At 38.1% G+C, this 16,208-nt stretch overlaps 1 protein-coding gene across 1 annotated transcript in view; it reads left to right on the top strand.

Moving 5' to 3' along the window:
- Positions 1-1,932: 1,932 nt before the first annotated feature.
- The window catches only part of ube2e2 (ubiquitin-conjugating enzyme E2E 2), a 39,092-nt gene continuing 24,816 nt past the window's right edge, over positions 1,933-16,208 (top strand). The window contains exons 1-3 of the mRNA XM_065298933.2: positions 1,933-2,109; positions 4,588-4,767; positions 8,013-8,063. Of these exons, the coding sequence (XP_065155005.1) occupies positions 4,595-4,767; positions 8,013-8,063 (224 nt within the window). The 5' untranslated portion in view covers positions 1,933-2,109; positions 4,588-4,594. The remainder of the gene's footprint in view (positions 2,110-4,587; positions 4,768-8,012; positions 8,064-16,208) is intronic.

The raw sequence follows: 16,208 nt of genomic DNA, 5'->3' as shown, positions 1-16,208 counted from the left end.
CAATACTGCTGGGAGAATCTGAACCATCAGTTTCTGCAGAACTACTAAATGTGGGCATATTAACTGGACAGGGTTTAGATTAATCCAGGACTAGCTTAGTTATATAAGAACATTTAATTAAGGTTATTACAAACATACCTTACAAAAACATTACTTGTGTGCATTTTGAGATATGTTAAGATATGTCGTTGACAAAGTGTTTTAAAATTAAGGCAGCTCAAACATGCATTTTAGTCTGGGACTAGGATAAGCATTGTCTGGGAAACCCATATGAGGCGGTTTCCCGGACAGGGATTAGACTTGTCCTAAATGTAAGAGCTGTCCAAACTAAGAACAACTTGCACTGACATATCTTTAAGTACATCAGTGCCCTTTGTTTTACCCTTAAAAATGCACACAAGTAATGTTTTTAATAAGGCATGTTTGTTAAAACTAGTTATATTTCCTAATTAAACTAAGGCCTAGTCCTGGCTTAAACTAATCCCTGTCCAGGAAACCACCCCTATATGTTTAAGACATTCTGAAAATGTATTTTAATCTTTCAATTCAACTCCCCTTAAACTGATCTCAGATGGTTTAGCTTATAAACTATGTTGGCGAAAGGTTTGATCTTTCCTTAAAAATATTGGATTTATTTATAGATTGTTGTTTCCTAAAATGAATCATTATTGAACTAAAAAAATCAAACATCAATGAGTAATGTCTTAAATACTGTTTTGGTTTTATCTTCTGTGGAAGGTGTGCTTCAGAATGTACTTGTATGAGTAAACATCTTCAAAACCAACACACAGACGTGCCATACTGAACCCTTAAGAATATGTCATGTAATGTAATATAATGTTTCCAAGTTTTGGGGGAATTCCTAAAAATATACTAAAATAAAGGTCCCCAATGCTGTTTCGCTGCAATCCCATCTGGGATAAATTTTTTAGTGTGTTCTAAGGGAAGCCAAATACATTTGTGATACCTAAAAATATGCAGAGCTGGGTAGAAACTGATTACATGTAATCTGGATTAGATTCCAAAAATCACGTACTTGTAGTACACCAGAGTAAAGCAAACCTAAAGCAATCTTTAAAACTATGATATTATCATTTTGTTTTGACATTTCATTGGTCTTACCTTTCATGCATGCTGTCACCGAGGCCTGTTCATTCAAGACCATTTTAAATCATTTATAGAGGCTTGTTGTAACCCTGCAAAGCATATAGCAGAAAAAGTCTCAGTACTAAAAATGACAAACAGTCTGATTCAGTACCAGACCTACATTCACCGTTTTCCTGAGTTTTACTGCACTTTAAAGTCCAAAGATGGTTGACAATAAAAGGTAGCAGGGGTGTCAAATTCAAGACATACGGACCAAATCCGGCCAGCCCCTTATTTTATGTGGCCCGCGAAAGCTTACAAATTATTTTATTGTTATTATATTATTTTTGCTTTGTTTTTCCCCATTCATTTTTTTAGTGGCTGACAAAACATATTTTTGTTCAGCCAAACTCTTTTTTGATAATTTATGATTATGAGTGATCATTTATTTTAAATATAATTTATATGTATTTTAATTTTTTATTTATTTAATCCGTACAGTAGTAGCACACTTCAATACACTGTGTCATTATTTGTCCTGGACTTCTACCTTTAAAGTATTAATTGAGTTATTATTTCCAAAACCATAGTAATCAGTTGCAGGGGTAAATATGCAATCTTTTAAGTTTTATTTTTACATTTTGAAATATTTTTTGTAGGCAAACATATATTTGTTTGTGACTTGGACTGAGTAAAGAAGAAAACGCAACAGTTTATAGTCAGAAATATAGTTTTTGATTATTTACAAGCTTTACTGTTGATGGTAAATAATGATAAACACTCGATCCAGCAGTCGCAGTTATACCGATAGGGGCCCAACCATGGACGCGCTGCGCGTTCACTGCCAGAGCGGGGGCGCGCGTGTAGAGGCGGTCCGGCTGCTTCGGTTTCTGTAATCGCTTTTTTTCTGCTACATTCAGTTAAATAGCGCGGAGGCGAGAACGAGCGGACGGCCCGAATCTGGCGACACGGTATCACACGGAACAAGCGAACCGGGACCGCACACCGACGGCCGCTCGGCAGGTAAATATCCTTCCGTATCCGTCGATCGCGCGTGAAAACTCGCTGAATGTCCCGCGAAAGTGTCTGTTTTTGCCCCCTCCGCGTGCGAGGATGTGCGGCAAGAGCCCCGTCCCTTTGTGCCGAGCCAGCTGCGCGTCGCGGTCGATCGCGGGTGAGTCGTCGCGCGGTTTTTGCCCCAACTCTTCGCCCGGGCGTTAAAGGGAATCGCCGTGGACGCGCGATGCGTCTCGACGGCTGCGTATTATGATATTTTCTGCGGGATTGCGAGGCGCTCGCGGCCTCCCGCATAAACAGACGCGCGTGTGTGGTGTGGAAAGCGCATTACGCGCAGTCTGACAGCCTCCATCCAGATGCATAAACGATTTAGCCTTTAGTGTTAAACACTAATAACACATCTGGGATACTTTGGGGTACAAACATTCACTTACAACCCACTTAAACTAAAAAAAACCTTGATGTTGTGTTGGCACTCTTTGTATATTTAGAGACATTTTTGCATACTTAAAATTATACAAATCTGTAGTGGTATGCTTTTGGGAACAACAATGTACTCACAAAAACGGTACCTTGACATTGTGGTGGCACCTTTTCTGTTGTTGTAAGTATACTAATGGGTGTAAAATATATGCACCAATAGGCATTTATGCAATGCATACTAAAAAGTTATACACATTTTTAAAAAAAGTTATACAAATGTATCATTTCTGTAAATTAAAAATGTAGTTTCGGATACAAGCATAAACTCATAAAGGCACCGCAGTGAACTCATAGGGGCGGTTTCCGGGACAGGGTTTATCCGAATCCCAGGCTAAAATGCATGTTTGTTTTGACTTAATTTAAAGACATCTTGCACCGACATATCTTAAAATATATCAGTGTCATTGTTTTATCACATGATGCACACCAACATTTTGATTGATTTTTGTAAGGTATGTTTGTAAAAACGACTTAAATGTTTTAATATAACTAAGGCCTAGTCCTAGATTAATCTAAACCGTGTCCAGGAAACTGCCCCATAAAGTAGGCCTAACATTAGACATTGTATTGGCACCTTTAAAGTTTTTGCTATAATTAGTCAGTATGCACCACAGAGATATTTATGCATACTTAAAACAATACAAATTTGTAGTGGTCTGATTTTGGGGTACATAATTCCTATAAATTAACTTTGGAGTACAGTATATGCCTTTTGTGTATTTAAAGTGATACAAATCTGCAGTGGCACCCTATTGAGGCACAAAACTATTACTTGTGCACTTTGTGGTAAAATATAGGCACAAAAGTTTACAGTAATACACTGTAACCATTATTATGCCATGTCTGTGCCTTTTTAACTACATGGCAAATATGTAAAATTTATAGTTTAATGTATAAAGCCGTTCTTCTGCACTTAAAATGGTGAATAGCCTTCGATTAATTACTTTGAGCAAATATGTACTTTGTGATGCAAAAGTATACCCAAAACATGACAAGAACAGTGCAGTTTGTGCATTAAAAGACCGTCGTTCAATCCTAAAGTATTAGGAAACATTACTCCTGAATTAGTGAACCAGGGACTAAAGGTCACGATACAGAATCTGAACACATTGATGTGATTTATTATTGACTTTAATGAGCTTCTGGAATAAAAATATCTCTAGCAGGACTGTAAACGGCAGTATTGTGTGTAAGAGAAGCACACAGACTGTATTTGAACTAGCTGTTTACCGTCCGGTGCGTTTGCACGTGATCTACACTTTAAATGTTTCGCATTAGCACTAAATGAGTTGAGCCATAAAATCCACTCATCTGTGTGTGCGATCGTTTACATCTCGATACTAAAAAAGACGACCCAAGTGCAAATTTCTACAATCGACAGCCTGCTCAGCAGTTTGGACGGCTTTGAAGCCGAGGTCTCAGGTCACAGTCATCGCTTTTCTCTCCATCGTGTCTTTTATCTGCGTTTAAAGGCTGAGCTGCGTGTGCAGGTATTTATTAGGTGGGCTCGTCTTTTTTTTTTTTAAGCCTGTGATGAGTGAGTTTTCTTTGCTGTGCCATCCTTTGATAAGATAACAGAAAATTGTTCACAATGGTTTGTGGAGTCCTCTGAGATTAGATGCACATCTAAATCATCATCTGACTGTGATCAAATGTCTGCGAGAACAACTCGAGGATTTTCACTTCAGTGTAGCCCGGGAAACATCTGAGATTGTGTTTGAATGAACAGTGAAGTCTATCTAATATATGATGATAAAAACGTTTTGGGCCTTAGACGTGAAGCGCGATCATGACAACTTTTTGTCTAAGTCATTCTTACAGAAGATGTAAACCAACAAATTAATATCGTACCATTGTAAAAAGCTTATCATTCAAGATTAAATCCTAGCGTCTGTTTGACACGGTGCTGCTGGAATGAACCCAATCGTGGACTTCATCCCACAGTGATTTCACCCGGCAGTCTGCTAATGTCATCGTGTGTGAATCCTGTTGTTTTTCCAGGGCCAAGATGTCTAGTGAGGTGCAGAGACCAGATGATAGCCCCAGCACAAGCGGTGGGAGTTCAGACATCGAGCAGCGAGAGACGGCACCTCCTCAGGAGCGAGATCTGGTGGCGCCCAAGAAGAAAGAGACCAAGATCTCCAGTAAAACCGCTGCCAAACTCTCCACCAGTGCCAAGAGGTAACGCTCCGTTCGTCTGCGGTTAGAAAAGAAGACGTGATGTCTACGTCTGTGCTTCTGGGCCTAGATTTAATAAAAACCGTACCAGGACTGTTTATTGCATGAAAAGGAAGCAGAAATGTCCTTACGACCGAAAATTTATGTTAAGATTAACTGCAAGTGCCCAACCACATGCTGAATTATTAACTTGAACAGGAAAATGTCAATTTGGTTCTGAATGGCTCTTTAATTTAGTTTTAAATGGTTTCATGCTTTGGTCAGCGCATGCTTGCTGCAAGTTTATTTTTTAGCCTAGTTGTTCAAGGTTTAATAAAGAGCATGCATTTTTTACTTGGGTTTACGTTTGTGAATATCCTCTTTTCAGATATGTAAATGTCTTGATGTCAAAGCGTTCTGCTTCGATGCAAATTTTAATGACACGTTAGCACGCATTCAATGCAATTACAGTAGAAGGATCTCTGTAATCCCTGTAAAGAATAAAGCGTCTGTTTAGCAGCCTGAATGTGTGTTTGTGTAAACTGCAGGCAGATGATTGAAGGCTATCATAGCGCTGAAGTTTGCTTCGCTGCATTTCTGTTCTTCCACATTCAGTAGACTGCAGCGTGTTGGCGTTATGCAATCGCCCGAGCAAAGCTTTGCCTGGAACATGCTGCTTTTTAAAACGGTGACGGCAACGTCCGGTTTCCTTTTGGCTTTTCAGTGCATCTGAAGATCTAAAGATTGTGGAAGGTTTTGTCTGTGCTTGAATTTCACGTGCCTGTGGGTGTGAAGAGCTTTACTCTGTCAACATCACAGGAGTGTCTTCCTGATTCTTGTGTAGATGTTTTTGGCATCCAAATGAAAACGATAAGCTTGTGAATTTTTTTAACCAGGAATGTAATTGTTCCTTAATGGTTCTTGTTATAAATGCATTCGATACCTAAAATGCCCTTCAATCAATTGCAAATATGAATGATTTACATTTATTGCATCTAGCATCTACAGTAACCATCCTTTGGATTTAATGGATTAAGTGTTTCTATGAAGCTTATCATGACTGTGAAGTGCCATGTAGACACGCATACTAAATAAACAAAGCTGTTTTGGATGAAAGCGTCTCCCAAATGCATAAATGAAGCAAACGTTGCTGTCTGCATGTACAAAAGAGAGAAAATCACACAAATGGCACCTGCTGATGGTTAGCAGGGTGTAACGGCACACAAAATGTATGCTTTTTTGGTCACGTTTCGGTACAGTGCAAGACACGAAATTACTTGTTGTTTATTATTAACATTTTGATTAGCATCGACTGTTTACATTAGGGCTGTACCGATTTATTGTGTGTCCCATTAAAAATGCCTGTCTAAAATCGATTCTGAATCGCAAGGCTGCGATTCTGTGTTTCATGCACAGCTTGTGCGTGTACTACAGCATTTGGTCAGTAGGAAGTCCTTATCAATCTAAAATCATAACGAGTCGGAGTCGTTTATAACATGCATTTATAAAAGCAACACTTGTTAAACAAAATCATTCAAAATATTCTTTATTTTCATGAAAATACCTGAAACTATTTGAAGAACAGGAATATAAATATTCCTGCAGACATTTCCTGGAATAGCGTTTGTAATGCTACTTCTTCTGTGGCACAAATGGAGTTTCTGCACGAGAGCGCCCCCTGGCTTTGGGATGTGCCGGGATTTCACAGTTATTCATTAAAATTCATTCATTGAGAAAACGCACATTTGCACGATTAATCGTTACAGCCCTAATTTACATATATTAAACAGATAAAAAACCTGATGGGTTTAAATAAAATAAATACATAAATAATAGAGTAAATGGGCGTAGACACCAAATGCCATTTCAACGAGTAGATTACATACAAAGTCAATGCAGAGACACAAATAGACGCAGACTCGCGCGGGGCGATGCCAATGACGCGAATCGGCCGGCACGATGGCAGCAAAAACGCACACTATTGCGTTGAAAATATTCAGCTCAAGTGAAAAATTTGTATGACATGATGTTAAATCCCGCAGGGAATAACAGAATTGCCGTGGCAAATGCTACTTTGTAAAAAACCTTGCAACGCTTATCCCGCCTCTAGGGGTTTCCTGATTGGACATTGATGAGCTGCGCTGCATGCAAAAATTAAAGTTCATTTAACTTGATGCAGCATCTTAAAAATCGGCGCTTGTGCACGGCGACATAACAATTAAACATATCCGTTTAGCGTATTTGCTAGGATAAGCTATGAAAAAGTAGCGAAGTGAGAAAAAAAACGCATTTGCCTTTACCGGGTTTACTAAACAAGCTTGCGGTCTGTTACTTACTATGTTCATTTAGAGACTCTGATCCTACATATAAAAAACAAGCCTACTGTAAACTACATGTGGAAGTCCTGTACCGAAACGGTTTTGTACGAATACATGTACCGTTACACTCTTAGTTATGACAGAGGCTAGATTGTTTATTTTACCATGCACTTCAACAGAGCTTATTCTTTGTGGCAGGTGTCATGAATAACTTTTCAGCAGTTTAAATGATCATAAGTAGTAGCCGCCACTGGATGGATGTTAGATGATGCATGGTTTCCTGAACGGGCGTTGTCGCAGTCGCCCTGTATGTGAATCACTTTTTCGTGGAATGACACATTGCAGGATTCCACGACAGGTATCAGTCATTCTGATGGCAGATTTAAAGTCTAAATATTTTAGTCTGTTTGTGATGTCTTGGGAGTGCCTGCCAACCACACCGTAAATGCACAAGCCAATCCCCTTTAATGATCATGCTGTGAGATACCAAAATTGCGATTGTTGATGCAACGATAACTGAGGCAGTTTTAGCGTCTTGGCAAAAAACGTGATGCATTTTAGTATTTACTCATTTGGACTAAATAGATATTAGTGATTGTAGTTGTTTTAAATAAAGACTATGAATGGAGGTGTCGCGTATAGTCTCTCTAAACCTCAACGTTCCTCTGACCACATTGATTTAACATTTGCAGACGAGTCATGACTTGATTTTTGAGTTGTCAGTGTCTAAAATAAATGACATCACTGTATCAACAGCTACTTGTAGTTTAGTTTAATTCTGTACACTGCATCTGGTTTCATAATGCGGTTTTCACCCCCATAAATAACAGATCTGTGAACGTACAGAGCAATGAATTAAACGCTCGACAGTTCTCGGCTCCAGTGTGCATGTGACCTTAGTAAATGAATGATCTCTTTTACATAAATAAATGATGTTTTCTTGCATTGCAGGATTCAGAAGGAGCTTGCAGAAATCACACTTGACCCTCCGCCGAACTGCAGGTAAGCACACAGTGTTTCTTTAGCGCGCTGCTCTTTTGTGCCTGTCTGTGCTGGATGAGAGATAATAGCAGGGAGAGGATAATGGTTATTGTGTGTTGATGAGACCGTCAGGCTTTAAGTGAGAAGAGAGCCGTCGCATGTGCTGCGGCGCGCCTGAGTGACTGCAACTCCCCAGGGGCCGTGGAGAAAGAGCCAGACCCTAATAAAGCACATAACTGGAACTGACATTGTCATTGATTGCTCCTATGTTTGTATCAGAACAATAATTACCCACAAGCCCTGCATTCAGAGGCGAAATATCAGAGCAATCCTCGCGAGCGCAATGTTGTGTGTATAATAAAAAGTTTTAATAGATTATAATTTATTTAGGAGTACAATAAAATTTGCAATGCCATATATTCTATGCTATATACTATATTAAATTTTTTTTTTTGCAGCTTCTTTTTTCTTGTAAAGCTGCTTTAAAATAATTTCACGTTGTAAAACATTGATATATTAAAGGGATAGTTCACCCAAAAATGAAACTAATGTCATTAATGACTCAACCTCATGTCGTTCCAAACTCATAAGACCTCCGTTCATCTTCTGAACACAGTTTAAGATGTTTTAAATTTAGTCCGAGAGCTTGTTGACTCTTCATTGTAAATCTACGTACGGTATACTGTCCATGTCCAGAAAGGTAATAAAAACATCATCAAAGTAGTCCATGTGACATCCGCGGGTCAGTTAGAATGTGTTGAAGCATCAAAAATAAATTTTGGTCCAAAAATAACAAAAATTACGACTTTATTCAGCATTGTCTTCTCTGTGAACCGTGTGCACAAGACTAAATGTGACTGCAGTGATGCGGATGACGTGTTATCCTCAGACATGCTTGCGAAGTTTTTTTTCTAAACTTACATAGTGCGTCTCCCTCAGACTGTAAACGAAGCCCGAGCGCAAAAAAAAAACAGCTGGGGCGCACCAAATAACACGTCAGCCGCGTCACTGCAGTCATGTGACTTTAGTCTCGCGCATGCGCTTCACAACAGATGCGGAAGAGAAGACAATGCTGAATAAAGTCGTAAATTTTGTTATTGTTAGACCAAAATGTATTTTCGATGATTCAACGCATTCTAACTGACCCACTGATGTCACATGGACTACTTTAATGATGTTTTTATTACCTTTCTCGACATAGACAGTATACCGTACATAGATTTTCAAGGAGGGTCAACAAGCTCTCGGACTTATTCTAAAACATCTTAAACTGTGTTCTGAAAGTCTTACGAGTTTGGAACAACATGAGGGTGAGTCATTAATGACATTATTTTCATTTTTGGGTAAACTAACGCTTTAATAAACTTGACTTTATCACCTGGATCTGTTGAGATCAAAGGGCCGTTCACACTTTAACGATACTACAACGTTACCTATAACTAAAACTATATATATATAATAGCATCCACATCACCGGACGATAATTTTAACTTGATGTTAATTCGCTCACGTGCCTGGTACTCGCGCAAATCACTTGTCTTCAAGGGCATTAACTAATATTGCATGTTTCCTGTAATAAAAACTTTTGCAATTGTTTACATGTCACTGAATGTGTAAATATGCAGCTCTTGTTGGATTTACACAGCGAGTATAACTAGTAGATGTCTTAACATGCTGCATTTTGCGTAACTCTAAACAGTGAATCTAGTAGTTTGTGTAATCTAATATCTTACCTTTTGGCGTAGTCCATGTAGTAGAATAAAAAAGCATTGTGACTGCATCAGCGCTGGATACCTGAGGTAATTTTCATTTATGGACCTTAGCAATGAGCTTGTCCACCGTCATCTGTCATTTCAAATCCACGTGCACTTGAAGTTCAAATTGATTTGATTGGCTGTCAATTGTTCATCAGTTGGAAAAAAATTTATCCCAACTATGTTGTTAATTTTATCTTTATCGGTATCGTTAAATATAAAAAGATTTTTTTTTAACAATATATATTTTATCGTTATAATGTGAATGGCCCTTAAGGCCCTGTGTCCTGCAAAGCATTTAAATGCAACTAAAAACAGCAGGCGAATGCCGACTGTGGCAACGTTTCTTTGTTTATCAGTCGTTGTAACGATGCGCCGGTTGGTTCGTGTGATTTGGTCCTGCCCCTCCTCCATTGTGATTAGATGGCTTAACGAAAACTGACGATGGGTTTTGACAAGTGATATTGACATTTATTTAACACTAGACACTCTGGAAAAACGGCAAAGCATCTTAGGTGGATACGAGGCTTAAAGGAATATTCCATTTTCTTAAAAGAAAAATCCAGATAATTTACTCACCACCATGTCATCCAAAATGTTGATGTCTTTCTTTGTTCAGTCGAGAAGAAATTATGTTTTTTGAAGAAAACATTGCAGGATTTTTCTCATTTTAATGGACTTTAATAGAGCCCAAAAATTAACACTTAACTCAACACTTAACAGTTTTTTTCAACAGAGTTTCAAAGGACTCTAAATGATCCCAAACGAGGCATAAGGGTCTTATCTAGCAAAACGATTGTCATTTTTGACAAGAAAAATAACAAATATACACTTTTAAAGCACAACTTCTCGTTTAAATCCGGTCGTGATGAGTCGACGTGACCCCACGCAATACGTCATGACGTTAAGAGATCACAGAGGACGAACGCGAAACTCCGCCCCAGTGTTTACAAGTGTTGAGAAGTTGTGGTTTAAAAGTGTATATTTGTTATTTTTCTTGTCAAAAATGACAATCGTTTTGCTAGATAAGACCCTTATGCCTCGTTTGTGATCGTTTATAGTCCTTTGAAACTCCGTTGAAAAAAACTGTTAAGTGTTGAGTTAAGTATTAAATGTTGGGCTCTATTAAAGTCCATTAAAATGAGAAAAATCCTGCAATGTTTTCCTCAAAAAACATAATTTCTTTTGGACTGAACAAAGAAAGACATCAACTTTTTGGATGACATGGTGGTGAGTAAATTATCTGGATTTTTCTTTTAAGAAAATGGAATATTCCTTTAAGATGTGAATTGTTTGAGAACTAAATTTAATACTTATGAAGCATGCTTTAATTTTTAGTCAAGCAGGATTTATCGTTCACCATTAAAAGTCTGTAGGGCTTTTTTAAAGTCTGTAGTCATTTTTTAGATTAATATGTGAATATAGTTGAATAAAGGAAATATTAACATCTCCGAAAGAAATGATTGCTTGTAATTTCAGATTGTAGATAAAACTCATATGGAGCGACATTAATCGGTCTTAGCACTTTTTCAAGTTCAAGTGTCAAGTTCAGATTCAAGTGAGTGATTTTATGAAGGATTACTAGCTGTTATGTTTATATCTTGGCTGTTTTGTCCTGTTACTTCATTCAGACACTTGATAAAAGTGACGCTGATGTAATTTATCCCATTGTTACTGCAAAGGAGTTTGCTAGATAGCTGTAGTCAGAATTGAGTGGTGCTGTTTTGTGTAAGAGCACTTTCTAGTCAACCGTTCTCATATCAAAAGCATCTTCAAATTGATATTGAGTTTATGGGGGCTGTAAAAGGAAGCTGTAGGTGTTCTTTCGATATTTGTGTTCGGGGAGCTTTTGTGCCTGTGAGCCGAACCGTCAGTAATAGGATTTCGTCCACAATGAGAACAAGAGACGCAGTTCACGTCTGATGCCGAGGTCTAGCGATAAATACTGTAGCGCTTTTCCTGTGGTGTATTGTGAGCGGTGAGCTGTTGTGAAACCAGCTTGAGGTTTTATGGGGAATGAATGACATGGGCCTTATTGGTCGGCTAAATTCAGACTGTGTGATGTAATTGCGGTCAGGTGACTTGCTACAGGAGAAATGCGTCCACATGGCTGTCAGTGCTGTTAATAAGGGCTTTTTGTTAGCGGCTTATGCAGTTTATGGTTGCCAAGCTGCATTATTATGGGATTGGACTGATGCACGGGTGCTGGGTCACAGGTGTGTGTTTGGTTTTTTGCAACTTCTGTAATTGTGAGTCATTCAGTGAGAGATTTATAATGTTTATCTAGATGTTTGGAGTCTTGTTTTTACCTCAAGTGCTGTTTAATGTAACATTTTTATCATATTTACGATGAAAAGGAGACGAAGTAGTGGCTTGTCCAAAAATTTGCACAGTTATAGAAGATATAATCTATCTGTTCATTTTAATTTTATAGACAATACATTTTAAAACACAAATGGATGAAGAGCCACACGGTTTAACACTTTACAATATAAGCTTTTCTACCTTGGAGTTGTGGTGTGCCACATTTTCCTTTTTTTGCGAAAATATATATATATTTATTTATTTATTTATTTGTGGTTGAGCACCCTTATTGAGCTTTGATGTGCATACTTTTTGATGATTTTTTGCGATACAAACTGAAGATGCATGAGAAACACGGCAGCTGCGGTTCCATTACCCTTCAAACTGCGCAAATTGACATTGCGAATTGAAAATGTGGCCAATGGAAACACAGCCATTGGAAATTGACACGTTTCCATTGGCCATATTTTCAATTCGCACAATTTCAATTTGCGCAATTCAATAGGTAATGGAAACGCAGCTAATGAGCAATACTTGTATAGCATTTATTCATCTTTGCTAATGTTAGTTAATGTCAATGCAATTGTTCATATATTTCATTGTGTATTTTTCAACTAATGTTAACGGTTACAACTTTAGAGTTTATAAATGTATTAGTTAATGATGAAATTAACATAAGATTAATAAATGCTGTAGATGTACTGTTCATTGCTGGTTCATGTTAGTTAATGCAAAAACTAATGTTAACAAAACAACCTTAATTATATAGACATACCGTAAAAAGAAATGATAAAAACATGAAATAGGCATTTATGATATTCAATAAATTCCACATCATAATGTTCTGTCACATAATATACATTCACTGAAAAACTTTGATCTATCACCCAGCCGTTCGTTTGCATATATTTCCAGCTGTGTTTGTCCTCTCTGTAAGGATTCTTCATGAGCAGCTGATCGGAATGTCATCTCTCCCGGGAATGCTGCTTGGCTGCTGATTAGCAGCGGGATCCTCCGGGAGTAATTTTTCACCTCCTGACCAATAGCTGTGGCAGGGGGGATATGCATATTTATGAGGGGGGAGGGGCAGAGAGCGTTCTGAGAAATCGTCTTGATCATCAGTGTGAAAGGGCCTCCATCTTATACTCGAGTGAGACCAAAGCTGTTAGGTAGAATTGAAATCGAGCAGGGAATCCTTGGTGTTGTTCTCGTTTAATTTAAACACGTGATATAAGAAAATTATTGGAAGGAATTTATCCCAAATACACTATACTCGGGTGGTCCATTATTTAAAGCATTAGACGCGCATGCATATCTAAAGCTATTAGAAATGTTAGATGGTGTTGCCAAACACAAAACTTCTCTACCGTAAAAAAATCTTTTATTGACGATTTAATATTGAATAAAGGTTAAGCACTTCCTTTACACTATTTGTTGACAGAGAAAAAAATGATTTACGATTGCAGCCATATTTTCTTTTTTTTAAGTTATTTTTTGGGCCATTTTTGCCTTTATTGGATAGGGACGTCCACTACACCATCGGCTCTGACCATATTTGCTAAACTGTTTGTTTAATGTGCCCTGAACTAGGGGTCTTAACTAACACTCTTAAAACGAATGTGTTAAAATAACACATCTTGTGTTTAGTTAAGGACAACACACATCGCTGTGTTACTTTTATTTATGTGAACTCAAAATCAACACGAAATGACACATAATGGGTTAAAATAGGTTAACACAAAACATTGTGTTAAAATAAAGACTTTCTTAGAGTGTAGAGGTCTTCATGGGTCCACTTCAATCGAAAACCACATGTCCAACCCAATACCCGAGCAGGTTCGGGTCTAAAACAGTGTTTCCGCTATATACATTCAACCGTGGCGGCCCGCCACTCCTAAAACATCCCCGCCACGCCTGCAGTTGTGGATAGAAGGGATACAGCAAACGAAATCTCGTTGGATGAGCACTGTTTTATCCTAATCCTTTAACCAAACCCAACTCTAAACACAAAATTTCACACAATTGTAGGATGTATTTGTATCCAATTTAGCCAGAACCGCTGTTTTCATCCTAATAATCCTACCTCCAAATCTAATCCTTAACTTTTCGGCATTTGCTGTATCCCTTCTAGACAAAACCCACAGCGTCAGCTCGCAAAAAGCTACCGAAATGTCCGCTCTGCGAGACTGGCTGTCTAGAAATAAATTCCTTTCTGGATTTGCGTTGTTCACTCGTTTATAAATAAGTCTCCTAAAATATCATAATTTCCTCCATGGGTTTAGTTTCATACACAAATAGATTTAAATCAACAGAGGATTATTAAGCTACGTTTCTGTTTTGAGAAATAATAATAAAATAAATAAGCCTATACGAAATATGTTGCACTTAAATAATTATTAAATTGACAAAACGAATAAAAAAGTATTTGAGTTTCTGTTCTTTTTTTGTGACGCGCTCTAAAACCAAACCAGCAGAAAGCACGTCATGGTTTTAATGATTATAAATAAGCACAAGGTTTTCTCCTTATTGTGAGTTTACAAAAATAAAAATACATCATTTGAAGTTTCGAATGTTGTTTTACTTTTATCTTTATGACTATAAATTTAGGGTGATTTAAGCTGCAAGGTCATCACGCATATGATGTTCACCGGCGCATATCTACACCAACACAGCGCAGGGCTGCGAGAAAAGACATAATTAAACTTTTGATTTAACATATTACGAGTTTTTTGGACATTCATTTGGAATCACTGTACTCATATTATCAACTTATCTGGCCATTAGTTATTCAGTATAGGCTATAAGCGCAGCGCACTGCTGAGCGCTCAGCTGTCAGTCAATCGTCTGTGCTTTAGATCGACACTCACAAAGTTTCACATTAAATGATAAGATATTTGTCCAAAAACAAAAGGCTAAATACTGAATACTACTTATATGCGACTGCAAGACATTAATAGTCGAATCTGTTTGTAAGGAAACTTACATTATTCCCGTGGAAGAGAAGAACGTTGGTAATAGAAACTTGAGTTAGACGGTGAGACTGTTTTATCTGTTTTCAGACGAAACAGCAGGGTCGGGGTACCCGCGGGTGAACCGCATAATATTTGATCTAACGGGTGTAATAGGCTATTTGCGTGTCATTTGTGTTGTAGATGCAGGTCGGGACTCAATAGACAAGAGTAAAATGCGGGTCTAACATCCAAGACCAAAATTCGACTCGTTTTTAAATGTCCCGTGCTTATTTGTGTTTAAGATCTGTCTGAAGACCGGTAAAGGTTTATATTTAACTGCGCGATTTGCGGTGTGACCGGCTCGGGGTCACAGTCTTTATGTCAATGGTACGGGTGTGAAATAAAATTGCTGCTGATGTCGGATAACTGGTCGGTTGTTCTGTCAATCACAGCGGTGCGGATTATCAAACAGGACTGCATGACTTTGTAACAGCTCTGTACGCTAAACACGAGGACGAACTTGCAATGCACACTACATTAAAACTACAATGAAATATCCGAACTACGTACGTAGCTGTGTAACGTTTTTTTAAGAAAATAAAGTTTAGATCAAACATAGAAAAGCAATATGCTATAAATATAAGGAAAAGTAAATGACAGCGTGAAAATTATAAAAAATACATGTTAGTTTACTGTAGCCTATATTCTACATTAATTTTTTTTTTTACATTTATAATCCTCATGGGCGCCCCCTGCCGCCACAGCTGAAAAAAATCCTAGAGGAAACACTGTAAAAGTTTCACGTGTGACTCGGTAACAGGTCGGGTATTATATTAGCACCTTGGGTCATTTAAAATGAACCCGATACGACCCGAACTATCCTGTGTACATCAAGGGCTTTTCCAATCCCCCTATTTGCCAAGAGTGCTTGCAACATCATGTGGCTGGCGGTAGGTTAATTTTCATTGAGACAGACCTGTCAATCAATTTTGAATCCACATTTTAGCGATTACCTTGGTGTCGTCGTCAGATGACAAATGAAAATAAAGGGCACAGCGGGCCAAATTGGATGCGAGGCCAACCGGGTTTCTTTTTGTCTGACTGGTGCATGCGGGGATGTCGTTTATGTTCGGGTCTGACTTGGGTTTAATTTTCTC

This window comes from Paramisgurnus dabryanus, chromosome 13 (assembly GCF_030506205.2).
Source record: "Paramisgurnus dabryanus chromosome 13, PD_genome_1.1, whole genome shotgun sequence".
NCBI classification, from domain to species: Eukaryota; Metazoa; Chordata; class Actinopteri; order Cypriniformes; family Cobitidae; genus Paramisgurnus; species Paramisgurnus dabryanus.
This window is presented reverse-complemented; position numbering and strand designations above follow the sequence as displayed.